Source organism: Nematolebias whitei, chromosome 1, assembly GCF_014905685.2.
Source record: "Nematolebias whitei isolate Nwh7 chromosome 1, NemWhi1, whole genome shotgun sequence".
In the NCBI taxonomy this organism is placed as follows: Eukaryota; Metazoa; Chordata; class Actinopteri; order Cyprinodontiformes; family Rivulidae; genus Nematolebias; species Nematolebias whitei.
Window position 1 is genome coordinate 50,142,368 of NC_056498.1, and position 17,402 is coordinate 50,159,769.

A 17,402-nucleotide genomic window follows, 5' to 3' on the forward strand; every position below is an offset into this window, starting at 1 on the left:
AAACGTGTTCTTAAAAAAAGAAACGTTTTTGTAGAAATGGCTATTAATTTTTTGTTTGTCAGTAGATTCTGTGGTTTCAGATTAAGATCCCCCAGGAATATGTTGGAGCAAAGTGGGCCAGAGAACAGGGCTGTCCACTTTTTATTGTTGTAGTTTTATCATATTCGAGCCTTTATGTGGGTATGTTTATTTAGCATGCACAGTTTTTAAAGTTTTCATCGACGACTGTAAATGAACTGTCCTCTGGCAGTGTTTCATTGTAAAAAGCCTGCATTATTTTTGTAAAGTATTTATTAAGTTGTAGCTGCGTTTAGGTTGGGCATCTATGACTGTGGTTTAGTTATTCACACATGATGAATGCTAACTTGAGAATCTTTTCTAGTCTTCTTTTTTGTTGTTGTTGTTGTTGACATCTTTGTGCATATCCGTGTCTCTCAAGTTAGGATTAAATCAAAATACTGTGTATATAATGTGTGAATTCAACTTTAAGGACATATTTGTTTGATATGTAATTCTAAAAATAACAGACAATAAAAGAATTAGTCGATTTCAAAATAAATTTTCATGTTTAAATGTCACCGGAACATACCCCCCACAAAAGCTGGTCAGCCACCAGTTGAAAACATTTGACGTTTTCATGAAATAAAAAATCTGTCAAAGAAGACCCAGGACTGTTGAACAGCTAGAATCCATCAGACCAGAATGGGTCATCATTCCCTACAAGACCTCCAACAGCTGGTCTCCTCGGGTGCTGGTTTGCAGACTTGTTGAGAAGGAACGCCTCACAAACACGGCACAACTTTTACAAGTTTTGGTTCACCATTTAAAATGTTTACTATGTTCCGCTGGGAATAATTTAAAAGTTCCATCAGCTGAACAATAGTTCTGCTGTCGTTCCATCTCCGGGAAAATACGAAAAGCATCTCATCTAATCGATTACGCTCCTCCACCAGAGTTAAGCCGGCGCACAGGACTTCCATTAGTTCCATAAAGTGTGGCTGTCAGGCCTTTTGACGGGGATGTGATATTTCTTCAGAGGGCGAGGAGAGTACGGTTCCTTTGAATGTGACTCAGATTCTTTCTCTGGCATGTATCCACACATTCCTAAGTAATTTCTCAGTGGACGCACGTTCACGCACACACTCGAGCTCGCCCGTACGCGGGGACCTCTGACCATTCCCTCCCGGCTGAGCGCTGCAGTCATTGTCCCACAGAGAAAGCCTTTCATGGCGCCCTCATTCCTGCAGTCCTGTGCGCTGCACTGCCGGCTGGGTGCAGGGCTCGTCTTCGTGAAGCAGCAGGCCCCGGCACGTTCCCCCCCCTCTGCCCGAGGCGTGACTTGCCACCACCTAGTTGGTTCACTGTTCACACAGATCTCCTTTATGGACATCTTTTGTCAACAGCAGCACCTTCAGGTGCCTGCTGTAAACCACACAGGTATCAGACTCTGTTAAGTTATTTTTTGCCATCGTCTGTGCCTCCCCTGAGTTGAATCACTGTTTAACGGAAATATTAAAGTTTGCAGCATGGATCGTCATCCAACTGCAAGGATCAGACGGAAAGGTGTTCCACTTTTACTCTGAAACAGCTCAAATTAACGACATACCTCCCCCACCCCCACTCTGTATCTCTTCTCTCCACGTGTCTACAGAGCAGGCAGTTACTCGTGCACATTCCTCATTTTTCACTTACTGGCATCGGTACAACATGCACTGTGACTATTTGAGCCAAGGCACTGATATAGATGTAAAGTTGGAGAATGTAACTGGTGCGAGGTTGTAAAAGAGGGCAGACGAAGTGAGCACGAGGAAATTTGCTGCAAGTCATAGAGGCCTCGCTTTGTGTTGCTATTTTCAAGATCCCGTTCTGTGTTTTTTTTTTTTTTCCAAATACCGCTAAGCTTCATATTAGTGGTATATTGTAAGGGATTCGAAAGGGCTCATTAAACATCACAAAGATATGATTTTTGGTATTTTGCCTCTATTTTTGTTTGGAGAAGGAAACTATGTCAAAAGTACGAACGTGATTTAAAACCAAGTTTGGCAAGTCTGCTGCAGGGATTTCTCATCAGAAACAAAATGCACACAAGGAACAACTGGGAACAAAAGATCACATTTTCTGAAGAAGCCATAATGAAGTTGTTAAAGCTAAAAGAAGCAAAATACTAACTAAAAGCCATAATAAGTAACAAACGACTGGCTAAAAATTAAAAGTAGCAATGGTTAGTTGAGAGTGGCAACAGGCTAGCTACATGCTAAAAGTACAAAAAGTTAGTTAAACTGAAAGAAACAAAATGTTAGCTACAAGCTAAAAACAAACAAAACAAAAAAAAAAAGCTAACATTGAAGTTTCAAAATGATAACTGAAAGCTAAAAGTAGCAAATAGACTGCTACAAGTACAAAAAGGCTAGCAAAAAAGTATTTAAAGAAAGTTTAAAATGTAGAAGTACAAAATACTTAGCTAAAAGTACAAAAAGGCTTGTTAAAGGTATTAAAATGTAAAATAAAAGCAAAAAGTACTATTCTATAACATTAAAAGTACTAGCTAGCTAAAAACAAAAAGTTCAAAACAGCTAGCTAAAAGTATTAAAGTGTGCATAAAGGCAAAAGTATCAGTATCAAAAGCTAAAAACATTATATGAAAAGGTAACTAAAGCTAAAAGTAGCAAAAGGTTAGCTAAAAATATGAAACGACTAGAATCAAACTAAAACAAAAGGTTAACTAAGGCTAAATTATCAAACGGCTTGCTGAAAGCTACAGGTAGCAAAACCTAGCTAAAAGTAGCAAAAGGTAGCCAAACCATATCACAATATAGCAGGATGCTCGCTAAACGTCGCCTTCATACCTTGTTGCCTTCATACACCTCCTCCTCCTGCGTGAGTGCAGTTACAGCGTGCGCTCTCAGGACATTATTACCTGCAGTGTCCCCTCAGTGCAGACTGAACAAGGCAAAAGGACCTTCTCTTACTCCGCTACTGTTTCCTGGAATATCTTACAAAAAGATCTGACGCTCTCGACCTTGACCTCTCTGAGTGGCTTCAAACATCTGCTAAGTTCATGGCTAAAACCAATGCAGACATGTTCCTGTTTTTAGTTTTCTACATCGCTTTACAACCTAGCTGTTTCCGTTTCATTTTTTAAATACCATTTCTTTCATTTGCTCATCTCAATTTGTATGTTTTTTTATGATTGTCTACTGCTGTCATCACTCTTTATTAAAACCAGGTCTCTTGTAAATGAGTCCCCGAGGCTCAATGGCACTAACCTGTATAAATAAAGGATGAATAAACATGTCAAAAGGCCAGTTAGAAGTATGAAAAGAATGTCAAAAGAATAGTTTAAAGCCTAAAGTATAAAGAAGTTAGCTAAAGCACAGAAGCAACAAAAGGCTAGCGAAAAGTAGCAGAACAGCAGCTAAAAGCTAGTAGCAGAAAACAGCTAAAAATAGTAGATATAATAATTGAACGGCAGCTAAGAACTAAAAGCAGCCTAACATAAGAAGACAAAAATAGAGCAAGTATGCTGAATCAGATTTCAGAGAACAATATGTTTGAAGAAATTAAACGTGGAAATGTTTGTAAACAGTTGTTATTTTTTTTTTTAAGTCTAAAAATGACTAAAAGTAAAAGTCACGGCCCACAAGTCCTGAATGAGCCTAACCTTTTACTATAAGAATGAACACATTATGCAGAAGTGGTTAGACGCTGACTCTGCGCTCGATCACTGATAAAAACAAACGGGTTCGAACAGAAAGCCGTTCCGACGGGGTGAACGTTGAGGAGGTGAACTTCACAAAAACACAAGCTCAGGTTGCTAATGGAGCTCGCTGTGAATTCTCCAGCAGGCAAACGAGCAGGTTGGCTGGCATTAATCACATCCTTTTGTTCTGCGGTGCGCTGCAGATGTGGCAGAAGCCATTTATAGTATCTCTCCTTCACTTTCTTCGGCCGCTTTATGGGTGGTGGAGCGCACAATGCAGGAAGCGTCTGGGCCACAATACCACGCGGCTGCAACAGCTCGGCAGAGCTAATTAAAAGGTTTCGCTTTTGGTTTCTAATCTGACCCGGACCAGAAGTTTGCTTATCTAGCACCTACTGACCCCCAACCCTTCACTGTCAAACAGAAGATGCCACATGTGCTCTGCCTACTCACATATTTGGCACAGCTTCACAAGGGAGGAGTAGGTTGTGGAGGTCAAGGGGCAAATTTTCTTGGGTTTACAGCTGAGCAAACACGTGCAACATACAAGAGGGCACGGTGCCTTACTCAACGGTGAGGACATTGAAGAGAGGTAGCACCAGTGGTGTAATCTGATACAAGGGCATATGGAGTATACCCACTAGAAAAGCTTAAGAATTTCACCAAAGTCCATGCTCAATAATCCAGGTATACAATCCAACAATTTTCAGTCAGGTCATCTGGACAGTTTCTTTTTTTTTTTTGTGCTGAAACGTTTCGCCTTCCATCCAGAAGGCTTCATCAGTCAAGAAAACACACAACACAAATCTGATTCTTCCCCCAACAGCTTAGTCCAAAGTAGAACAAACCAGTTATGTTGGTGCTAACATGGTCCCTTTGGCACGCCCCCTCCTCCGGTGCCGGCCCTCTTCCTCGTCGACAGTCATGTCAATCAAAACAACAAAGTCCATGCTCAATAATCAGTATACTGAAATAATAATTTTAGTATACCCATTTAAAAGTGCCCAATGATACATGACATATTAGGCACGTCATTGATATGTTAAACGCTTCCGTAACAATCTTATCAGTATGCAGCGCTTATTACATTCGCTTATCCAGCTATTTATTGTATAATCAATACTTCTGTACTTACTACTTAACGCTTGAACATGTTTTGCTTTGATACGGTTTTATAAATAACATGTTTTTAACTGTTGTGCAAAGTTTGTTGTTCAATTGATTCAAATATAAGCATCAGAGAAACTTGGAAATGTTCAATACGCTTAAAAATCTAAATAAATTGACGACGTTGTACTAAGTACTTTGGTTTCTAAGCACAGTATACCCACTACAAAAATGTAGACTGCACCACTTGGTAGCACCCTAACCATAGTATCACCCTCCAAGGACAGGCAAAGGTGGACAATAATCTGTTTGATACCAAAATATCTCCCGAACCACCGGACGTGCATCTAGTTGAGTCAACCTGATTCAAGACTGAGCCGTACGTTTTGTGAACTCTACCAGCAGCTGAAGGTTTTGAAAGATTTGCTCCTGGATGATCTTCACTTTGAGAGTGCACTCTGACACGTAATGCGTTGGTGTGATGGTGTTGAGGGGGCTGCTGGCTCCGGGGTGGCGAGGTGAAGGGCCCCGGCGTGCAGTGCTGCATGGCTGTGATTCCTGGTGACAGCACCGCTTGGCATGTGAGGACAGCAGGGGCAGACAGGCAAGGCAGCAGCCTTTGATCTTCATTCGCTTCGTGTCTGTTTTGCATTTGAGAGCTGTGCTGAGCGTACGCCATTGGATACACCTTAAACGGCTCAGGACCGGACCACTGTTTAAAGACTCGGGATCTTTTTTCAAAGCCAAGAGGATCCAAAGCAGCAAGACATGATGCTGGGAGGGGGAGGTTCTATTTGTTGAATAGGGTCTCCCTGCAGCACTGATTAGCGTTGATGAAAAGCGCCTGCTCTGTAATAACACACGCTCGTGCCAGTGGAGAGTGGAGACTCGGGTTAGGAGCGAGGCAACGTTCATCTCACTTTGAAACGACTTTAAAGATCAAACCGGGGTCAGGTGGCTGTGAAATAAAAACAAACACGCACAGCATCCCTTCAGTTAAACATGCGATACCTCTGACCTCTTAAGATACATTCTGCGCATTAGTGGAGTCAAACGACTGTGGCACATTACACCTGAGAGGCAAACCAGCGTGTGGTCCGATCCCTCAGTCTGGCGTTTCTTCCTTCAAACACAGAGGAACTCTCGTTTCACAGTTCTGATGCACATTCCTCTCAGGTGGGCCACAACTGGTCAAAGTCATGCCCCATAAATGGTTCAAAAGTTCCACAAGTGCAAGTCGAGAGGAATGCATCCAAAAAAGACTACAAAACATTTAGTAACATCATTTTATTTATTTCATAGCACTGCACACATGTTCCAAAGCTTATAATATTTTATATTATTTGCATTTTCAAGTGAACAATAAAATGTTCAACTGGGGATTTGTTTGGGACCAGAATTCTTATTAACATATGGAAAAAAGCTAAATCTGCAGTGTCCCAAAGTCAGACAATAGCTCTACTCAAGTACAGTTCCAAAGCACCATTTCATGGGATATGATTGAATTAAATACACACACTTTTTGTTGTTGTACTTTTCTAGCAAGAAAATGCACCTCTTAGTTACTGGAATAATACAAATATAAACTGTGATTTGTAAAGGAGTAGCAGACATTACTCTGGACGTGCATAGCTTCCTTCTAGTTCAACTCAAACAGTAAAAGTGGCTTACTGTAGATTTTCTACAACCCACATTCTGAAGAAGTTGAAATGTGGTGTAAGCATTAAAAAAGCAAAACAAACAAAACAGAATGCAACTATTTGCAAGCGCACAAACCCGTTTTTACGATAGCTAACATTTCAAAAGTTAAAACCTATACTGTAACTTAGACCTGTTTTGTGGCATTTTTCTCACTGTGAAGCATCCCCTCTTCTTTTAACAACAATCTGTAAACATCTAGGGACTGTGGAGACCAGTAGTTGGAGGTTTTTGAGGGGGATGTTGTCTCATGGACGATTCTAGATCGTCTTTAATAAATTAAGTTGTTCTAGTCAAGTCAAATATACTTATAAAGCTCATTTAAAACAGCAGTTCTAAAACTTATACTATTTTTTAGCACTGATGGAGACCTCCTAGATATGTCCATCATGGCATTATTGCACCCCCATACCATCAGAGAGGCAAGCTTTTGAATTGTGCGCTGACAACAGATCAGATGGTTTCTCTCTTTAGTACGGAGACGTAGCATCCATGGTTTCTAAAACTAAATTCAAATTTCACTCTGACCACACAACAGTCCATTTTAAAAGAACATGGCCCAAGGAAGACGACAGCGGTTCTGGTTGGCGTTCACATCTGCCTTATTCTTTGCCTGATAGAGCTTTAAGCAGATGAACTGCGTTTACAGACGATGATCTGTGGAAGTGTTCTTGAGCCCAGAATGGAACCAGACCTGTTTTTACTGCAGTTGCCCTTGAAGGCATGAATATAACAACCATCAAATATTGACTTTCCCCCTTTGAGTTCAGAAATTTTTACTAATTATTTTAATCCAGTGGTTCCCAACTGTGGTCCTTGAGGAACACCATCCTACATGTTTTAGTTGTTTCCTTGCTTTGACGCACCTGATTTGAATGAATTTATGATTAACCGGCTTCTGCGGAACCCGAGGAAGTAAATAAATCACAGAATCAGGTGAGTTGGAGCAGGAAACAACTAAAACGTGCAGGACGGTGTTCCTCAAGGACCAGAGTTGGGAACCCTGCATGTTTTAATCTATTGATGAGATTGTGAACTATAGTCAATGATGTCACAGTCGTTACAATTTTTCATTGAGGAACATTATTCTGAAATTGTTCCAATGTTTTCAGACCGTTATTCACAGACTGTGTCCATCGTTACTCCTGAGACGTTCAACCTCGCCCAGTCCTCCTACTGACCTGTTGACAATTAAGCTAACTAGTTGCACCATTTGATGGTTACTGATACACTGAATAAAACACAGGTTTGTGAAATTTGCAAATCATTGCATTTTGTTTTTATTTACATTTAAGGAAAACGTCTGAACTTTTTAAAGAAAGAAGTTGTACATGCAATATCTATATATTCACTTTTTTTTAAGGAAAGCATTCTCAAGGCTGAAATAATAATAATGATGATCTGCAATCAAATCATAATGATTTATAAAGTATTAAATATGTTAAAGTTGATCTAGATACCACCACTCTGTTATATTTTATAGCTATGAGAGCTAAACACTTTGAGTAAGCGTTCCACAAGGTGCAGTCTGACATCTTTTTAATATACTGAGCAGTACATAATAATATAAGTCTTGCATTTCTTTAAGTGTAACATTTAACGTGTTCAACAACACAACATAACTTTATTAGCCACCCTGTTGACCTAAATTATAGCTTATGTACAAAAGGAAGTATATTCTTTGAGCTGGGCAACAAAACCACACACACCCACACACAAAGAGATCAAGGCAATGGTGCATCCAGTTTAATCCAGGTGACACTGGAAAAGTTACTGGGTTAGCTGGCATAGATTACGTACTGGAGGCAGACAGTGGCAAAGGGAAGTTCTGTAAGTGCACTAAGTAGAAGCTAACGCTCCTCGCTCCTTCCTGAACACCTATTAAAACAATGAAAGCTTTTTATCTCTGGCATCGCAAAGACTGTGGGAAGGTGGTGGGGGGGGGATGTTTGTGTCCGTGTGTGTGCACATTTTGCTCAGTTTATATGGGGAGTATTGCTAAGGAAGCCCAGAAAGTTGGAGAAACGAAGAAGAGATGGTGGTTCACTCCACCATCAACCGACACACCCCTCCCTCGATGGCCAAAGACTGTCCAGGAACGGTCCCGGGTGGCAATCTGGAAATGTGTGTCTGAAATAAATAATAATAAAAAAGAAACATCTTGGTAAATATAAGATGGTAAAAGCACATTGCAAACAAGAAAGGAAGATGTGAGTTTGTTATTCCACTTAAAAACCCTGATAACTTAAGGTGGTCCAGAAGTCCCTCGCTACTTCGCGGTTCGTTTTTCGCGTACTCGCTCTATCGCGTTTTTTTCAAAATAAGATTGGACATGACGCACAATTGACTGACTGGTGGATGAGCCGCACGATGGGGATTTTTAACTTAAAATTAATCATTTTAAATTACCATATTTCCCAGAGCTGCAGGAGAAGCTTCCTCCTGCAGCTGATCAGCTGATCTCCGCTCTGCAGCAGAGAGGTGGGCATGGCAGAGAGTGCTGATCATGACATTCTGTGCTCTTTTAGAACATTTAGAGTTTAGAGAAACATTGTATAGAATATTGCAAGAGTGTGGGAAGGGTTTACATGCTTTTATATATACTAAAATAAACTGCTACTACTTGTACTACTATTCCTACTTCACGGTTTTTCACTTATCGCAGGGCTTCAGGGTATGGATCCCCAGTGATAAATGAGGGACAACTGTACCTCACTGGGCGGCGACTGTTCTAGACAAGCTAGTGACTCAAAATCGTGAAAAAAATGATAAGAAAATAGTTATGTAACTAAGATTAAAAATCTGTGCATTACAAAACAAAGTTATGTAAAGTCTACTAGCTAATTTTAGCTGTTAAAATGCCTCCCTCTCATCGTGTATAATGTCTTGTTTGAAGGAATGTGTTCATTTGTTGGACTAGGCGTGCAGACGTGTTAACGGGGGAAGGGGCGCATGCAGTTGTGAAGGCAGGAGTGATACTTTCATTGGGGTATCAGAAGTGACTAACTCGCCCTGCGCCATTAATCGCTGTCATCCTCCTTCCCATCAGTCGCCACAAAGGCTAACACTGACTCCGTCATGGGGGAAGAGTGCATCCACTCATTAACCAGGTCATTGAATTGGCCTGACATCACTCGTCCAGATGCAGATGACTGGTGTTTTCTGGTGTGGGCTTAGAATTTCTCCACCCCGAGGGCAACTGTCACTACAACGGGACGACAGCGAGACAAGGCCAAGCACACATGGCAACACTCTCAGGGGCCATTATGCTTCGAGTAAGCGTCTCCGGGTTCATCTTGCCTTCATCTTCTGAGGACGAGGTTAAGGAAAGGTCTCATTTAAACTGTTTGAGAGGAGGTCCATGACTGAGTCACAATCAACTAATGGTGACGGGCTAAATGTTTTCCTTTTGATGCTAGCAAACCAGAGGAAAACGGTCTTCACACTGACTGCGGGGCTGAAAATGCCCACAGGGCACAGTCACCTACTAGCTGCATTCATTTATATGACTGTCCCATGAAGACTTTCAGACTTGAGATGTGTAAAATAAAAAGTGTCATCAATCTCTTAAGGCAACAACATGCAAACCTGTAACATTCACCTCAACACCTTAGTCAAAATGGAAGGAGAGGCACACTGTGCACAAGATGTTTGGTTAGAGTAGGCCTGTCGCAATAAACAATAAATCAATTAATCGCATGCTAAATGAAAATTATCGACCTCGTTTTCATTTATCAGCTTTATCGTCTCTTCGTGTCTCTCTCTTTCTACTGGACACTGGATGACAAAAGGCTCAACTCCGGTGCTCTTCAATGACCACTCCTTTTCTCTTTTCTCTTTAAAATCCGTTTTAACCGTCCAAACTCGTGTTTTTGGATTGTTAAAAGCAGCTAAGCTAAAAGGTTGACCTCGAGAAAAAACCTCCGTCTTGTCGAAACTCCAAAATTCACGGTTGAAACCCGTGCCTTCGTCTAAAAAGTTGTTCTTCTTCGCAAAAAGAAGCTGAGAACTTATTAACTGATTTTTTAAATTAAAAGCTTTATGTGACAAATGCTATGCTAAAGAGCTCAAACCACATCGAGCGTCCGCCATTTTGAGAACCGAAAAACAGGAACGCGAGACAACCCATGTCACGTCAAGGGGCCTCCCTCCCATTTTTCTTAAAGACACGCTGCTCGCTCTCTCACTATCCATCCTTCAGTTCAAACAGTCTTATACTGTCATCCGGTGGTCAAAAAAAGGTACTACATGCAAAAAAATCAACATTTCTTCTTAAATTTGACAATAATTACTAATTGTCAAATTTCAAACAATATTATCGTTTATCGCAATAATTTCTGAGACGATTAATCATCCAGCAAAATTTGTTATCGTGACATGACTAGGTTAGTGTGAGACTGAACATTAAATTACATTAAGTGTCTCTTGAAGCCAGTTTTCTTACATCCCATTACCACTGACATACCGTTTTGAATTAGAAATGTTGTGTTTTTGGATAAAACATATACGCATCTTCTTCACAAGGATTTCATGCTACTCAAAGTCAAGTGGTTTGAAAGAATACCAACGGTGGGATGAATTATGCAGCCGTGACATGAAAACTTTCAACATGTCTGTTTACAGCTCGTTACGTGATGAGCAAAGTACCACATGACAGGACTACGGCTAGCCAAAACAAAACATGAGAAAAATGGTTCAATTTGATCTTTTCGAGAAAAACAAAAGTCTTGGTGACACAAATGTGTTCAGGAGTTATTGAAGCCACACATTAACACCACAGAAGAAACAAAAGGATAAATGTCTGACTGTCCTGCTGGATTTTTTGTTTAGTGGTTGTCACATTCTTTCCAACTAGAATCACAAAAACAAAGAACAACATGTTGCAAAATCAACAGGAATAAAAGGGATGCCATAAGCACTGTCAGAGTCATGTTCTTTGACTTTTCCAGTGCTTTTAACACCATGAGACCTGCTCTGCTCTGCAGTAAGCTCCGGGACATGGAGGTGAACGACTCGCTGATCACCTGGATCAGAGACTACCTCAGAGGTCAGCCACAGTATGTGAGGCTGCAGAACACCACCTCAGACACCGTACTGAACAGGACAGGGGCCGGTCCTCTCGCCGTTTCTGTTCACCCTCTACACCTCGGACTTCAGGTACAACTCTTAATCCTGCCATCTGCAGAAGTTCTCGGATGACTCTTGCCATTGTGGGCTGCATCACTGGTGACCAGGAAGATGAATACAGAGGTGTGGTGGACAGAACCACCTGCAGCTCAACGCTGGAGAAACTAAAGAGCTGTAGGTGGACTACAGGAAGAAGACCAGCTCCCCCAACCCTATCAACATCAAGGGTACTAAGGTGGACACTGTGGACTGCTACAAGTACCTGGGGGTCCACCTAGACAATAAACTAGACTGGACAGCTAACACCAACGCCCTCTACAAGAAAAGGGCAGAGTCGCCTTTTTCTTCTGAGAAGACTCAGCTCCTTTAACATCTGCAGGACCATGCTGCAGATGTTTTACCACTCGGTGGTGTCCAGAGTCATCTTCGACGCTGTGGTGGGCTGGGGCAGCAGGGTGAAGAAAGCTGATGCCAACAGACTCGATAAACGCATCAAGAGAGCTGGCTCAGTTCTGGGAGTGGACCTGCAGTCTCTGACAGAGGTGTCTGAGCAGAGGATGCTGAGGAAACTGCTCCAGATCCTGAACAACACGTCACACCCCCTGCATGACACCCTGGACTCTTACCGCAGCACCTTCAGTCGTAGACTGAGACCACCCAGGTGCTCCACAGAACAACACAGGAAGTCTTTCAAACTTTTCAACTCTTCCCCCTTTCTGCACATAGAAACAATAAAATTAATCCTGCACCACAATAAACTTTGTGTGCACCTGTTTAGAACTTAATTGTTGGTATTTTTATATTCTCTGTTATTTTTTTGATATCTTGTGGGATTCCTTGTGTATGTTCCTTTGTACTGAAACTCTGGCACAACAATTTCCTGTGGGATCAGTAAAGTTCTATCTTCATCTAAGATGATAATTTAAATGTAAAAGATTGTATTTCTTCTATTTTTTTTCTGTAAAACAACTGATAAATGCATCATTCTCTTGCCAGCTGGCTAACTTTGAAGCCAGACAGAAGGCTGGGTCATTCTATCATGATGTGGAAAGAGCAACAGAACGTCGTGAGACAGAGCAGACTCTTGTTCATGAACCTGCAACCAAGAAAACATGTCTGGTATCTGACTCGAGTTAATGTATCGGCTGAATGTGGCCCGTGCCTCGGACAAAGTTTTTAAATTTGAGCTCCTTTTGGTAAGAGAGTTTGAGGCCGTCTCCTACGTTTATCTGAAGAATAAACATAAAATTTAAAGTTAAGACGATTCTAAAGAAAAAATGAGTTGATCCAACATAAACTAAATAGTGGTGCTGCTGTGTACGAGGCCTTTTATGTTCTTATCACAGAAAAGCAGTGGGAGATAAACTGGTCAGAAAGAAATGCCCAGCTACCAGGAATGGGAGGAATGTTTGAGGAGCCAAGACAGAGAATGACTATGATTAAAAATCTGTGCATTAAAAAAAAAAACTCTCTACGTCCAAATATTTCAGGTAAAGTAATAGTGTATTAAAAAGTATTTCACATTTTTACTTGGAGTTTATGACAAGAAAGAAAGATTATTTCTTACAGAAAACCTCTTCTTCTGTTCTTTTCCATCTCTGAAGCATCGCATCCCCACAGTTTTACCATCGGAGCCATGGTGGCACATGCTGGTTCAGAACACCGGAGACGTAACTGGAGCATGAAAGCTTTAAAGTTTCAGTCACTGCTTCTTTGTTGTAACCATCTGATTGTAGAGAAAACGGATACTGTGCACTGCGGTACCTTGTTAATGAACGTACAGGGCGTAGGCGGTGAGCAGTGGCTAGCTCTGCGGACAGAAGCCTCGATTTCCTTCAGTAAGGAGGCTCTGGTGTGCAGATGGCAAAGCACAGAGACATCAGAGCTTCACAGCTCAAACCCACAACTAGTTAATCACCCTCTGATAGCTCAGTGTGAGGTTTGGTGGAGCAGCTGTGATTCTGGCTACGCTCTCCGATATCACAGCTACCACTGGTCCCCCGAGAGGATGTGGATACCCACCCCCAAGAGACCCAAAGATGACTGCTGTCAAATATAGATCTGGTTTGGAGCTTAATTAAACCCCAAACATATGAACTAAATCTATGCAACGTTACACACAAAGCAACAGCCTACAAATAAAAGTAATGTGAGGGTATTCAGTTGACTGAATTGTGTAACACGATATAATAATCCTGCATGAATACACTATACAAATATGGATGATTATATCAATGAACCCACTGGTGACTTTCAATAAACCTTGTAGCGCTTTAAGTCCATGAAGTGGCCAGAAAGAGAGGAGCTGATGAAAGAGTCAGAGCATGAGTAAGAGAAAAGGACAAGCGAAGGGCTGGGAACAGGAGACGCAGGGCAAACACTTTGAAATCTGAACTAGACTTGAACAACAGTGCCTTCTGTTCATGCAGAGACCAGGTCTTTAGGTCCTACTGCTTAAGAAGCCGTAATGAGAGGTTTAAAACAATTATTGAATAAATAAAGAAAATGCTCAAATTTAAGTACAATGCTGTAGTTATAGGCACTGGGATATCATGTTTAGAAAATAAACGTCTCAGTTTGCAACATACGGAGTGACCACTGGTCTGGGTCTAGGGTCCTCCTTTTCACCTGGACACCTGGCTGGAAGTCCTGTTTGGGTTTCTGCTCTGCTTTCAGGAAGGCCCAGTTAGGACCAGCAAACTGGTTGATCCACTATAACAGGGATCTGCAACCTGAGGCTCTGGAGCCACATGTGGCTCTTTGCTCCCTCCACAGCAGCTCTTTCAAGCTTTGACCAAAACTAACATAAAACTGAATTTTATAGGATGTTTTACAAACAAACAAAAAAATGACTAGTTTTAGCAGTTTTCCTGTCAATTCCTTTGCAAATACAGTAGTCCCTCGCTACTTCATGGTTCGTTTATCGTGGACTCGCTCTATCGCGGGTTTTCAGAATAAGATTGGACATAACACAAAATTGGCCGATTGATGGATGAGCAGCACGATCGACATGGATTTTTTATTTAAAATAAATTATTTTAAATTATTTAGCACCTCCTGCAGCTTTGTGCAGCCCATACTGCAGGATAAACTTCCTGTTGCAGCTGATCAGCTGTTCAGCGTGCAGAGGGGAGGAGTGGGCGTGGCCAAGACCGCTTGCTGGTGGCAAAAAGCAGAGGAGGCAGGGAGCTGAAATCATGACATCCTGTGCTCTTTTAGAACATTTAGAGTTTAGAAACATTGTTTAGAATATTGCAAGAGTGTGGGAAGGGTTTAAAACACCTTTATATATATACATATATAAATATATAAATAATAAAATTAACTACTTAGTACTTAGTATTGATTACTACTTACTTTGCGGTTTTTCACTTATCGTGGGTCTCCCCTGCAATAAACGAGGGACAACTGTATGTAGATACTAATAATAATAATGAATTTAATTTGTAACGCACTTTTCATTAACAAAAATCTCAAAGTGCTACAGAGTGCAACTAAAATCAATGATACAATCACGTGGAGGCAGAATAGGTTTGCTTAAAAAGAAAAGTCTTTAAGCCTTTTTTAAAGTCAGTCAATGATTGTGGAGCTCTCAGAAAATCAGGGAGGGAGTTCCAGAGGCGGGGGGCAGCCACACAGAATGCCCGTTCTCCCATGGTCCTTAATTTAGTTCGTGGAAGGTGGAGGAGATGACTGTTCTGTGATCGTAGGGACCGGGGTGGATGAATATGGAGCAAGAAGGTCTTTCAGATAATCTGGTGAATTTCAGTATAAACATTGATGGTAATGAGAGCAATTTTGTACTGGATTCTGTAGGTGACAGGAAGCCAATGGAGGTGATGGAGAATGGGTGTAATATGTTCAAATTTACGAGCTCTCAATAAAATCCTGGCTGCGCTGTTTTGAATATATTGAAGCTTCTGAAGGTTTTTGCCAGGTATTCCAGTAAACAGGGAGTTGCAGTAGTCGATACTAGTACTAATATACAGAGTAAATTATATTCACTTTAACTTTATTTCTTCAAAGTAGAATACTCGATTTCTCCACAATAAAAAAACAACAACAGCATAAACCTGTACAATTAACTGTTTTAGTTGGATGGATGGAATCCAGTCATTTCTTTTGTCTTAAAATGTAAATCATTAGATGTTTTTAGTTTTATAATTTCACACCTACCGGTCAGAAAAGCCCCCTCTAGCGAACCTAAAGTGGCCCATGGGCCACTAGTTGATAATCACAACTGTAGCAGGTTTTGCGGCTCTGGACTCGTTTAATTTAGTGAACGAAGAGGCAGAAACGGCTCTTTTGATCCTAAAAGTTGCATGAGAAGGTGCTGCTTATGAGACTGAGTCCGTTGCAGCTTCTCAGACTGAAGAAGTCTTTTGGATAAAAGACGAAACATTTCAACAAAGAATCTGTCCGGACTCTACCTGTGTAGATCTGTTCCGGTGGCTTGATTTAAGCTTCAGTCCAAGCCAACGTGTAGGTTTTCTAAGCAGAACTTTTAAGCAAGCTGTTGAACTTAGATCAGTGGTCAAAGCATCATGGCTGCCAGTTCGTCCTGGTCTTGATAACATCATCATTAAACTTCTATAAAGACCGTACAGGGGCTTGTTTGGGTCACCCCACCCCCACCTCCAACAGTATAAATGTAGTTGCCACACAGTACATCTAATCAGAACCAAATGTTCACAATTTAAATTTCTGTTAGTTTATTCTGCAGAATTGACAAAAGAAAAGTGTTTTAGTCTGATGTCAAAATGGGGTTGAGGTAAATGAACATTTATTCCAAATATAAAAAGTACAAGTATTATGACATGGACGCCATCTTGGAAACATAACGCTTCCTGTCATAGGCACTGAGGAACAATTTAAGTCTTTTATTTTGCTTATATGTTTGTAAAAAGGTTTAGCGGAAGAATGAAACTCTTCCATACGTTTTGTTTGTGTTGGCATGCTGGGAACTCACCTTTGCTTTGCTGTCTCGTGCGGACATGTAGCCAACACACATGCTCTCTGTGGTGTGACTCCACAGGAACTCCACTGAAAACAAACAGACACAATGATACAAACTACACAAACTTATCAGAGTTTAGGCGTCTTTTGGTCGTGATGTAAACCGTTAGAACGGCTGTTAACCTGCAGTGATAAAGGAGAAGCAGGGGGTAGATGTACGAGATTATTAGAGACACTAATAAACCACTAAAAAGGATGTGGTTCATTATATTTATTCTTATATAATATAAAACTTTGTCATTCAAATTTGTACGGTGCACCAGGCCATATTGAATGAAATTTTGTAGGAGTACATAATTTACATGCATTTTATAGACTTTGGTGTTTAGAGTGGTCTGTGTGTGTGTTTGCTGTTGTGGTCTCTTCATTAGAGACCTGAGTTCAGCAGTCTAAGATCACGGGATGAAACTGTTGCAGAACCTAGTGGTTCTGGTCCTCAGGCTGCGGTACCTCCAGCCAGAGGTCAACAGAGTGAACTGTCCATATTGTGGGTGTGAGTTGTCTCTTTTGATTTTATTGGATCTGTTCAGACGGCATCCGAGACCAATGTCCTGGATGGATGGGAGGAGTGTCCCAATGATCTCTGCCGTTCTCACCATCCTCCTCAAATCCTTCCAGTCTGCAGCCGGGCAGCTTCCTTCCCAAACTGAGATGCAGCAGGTCGTGACGCTCTCGATGGTTCCTCTGTGGTGAGGACATGGGGTGGGAGGTGTGCTCTCTTCAGCCTACACAGGAAGTGCAGACGCTGCTGGAC

The 17,402-nt window shown here is 41.3% G+C and overlaps 1 protein-coding gene across 1 annotated transcript in view; it reads right to left on the reverse strand.

Moving 5' to 3' along the window:
- Window positions 1-8,320: 8,320 nt before the first annotated feature.
- Window positions 8,321-17,402, reverse strand: part of tasp1 (taspase, threonine aspartase, 1) — a 36,471-nt gene continuing 27,389 nt past the window's right edge. The window contains exons 12-13 of the mRNA XM_037685020.1: window positions 16,602-16,675; window positions 8,321-8,635 (exon numbers count right to left, since the gene is read on the reverse strand). Of these exons, the coding sequence (XP_037540948.1) occupies window positions 8,549-8,635; window positions 16,602-16,675 (161 nt within the window). The 3' untranslated portion in view covers window positions 8,321-8,548. The remainder of the gene's footprint in view (window positions 8,636-16,601; window positions 16,676-17,402) is intronic.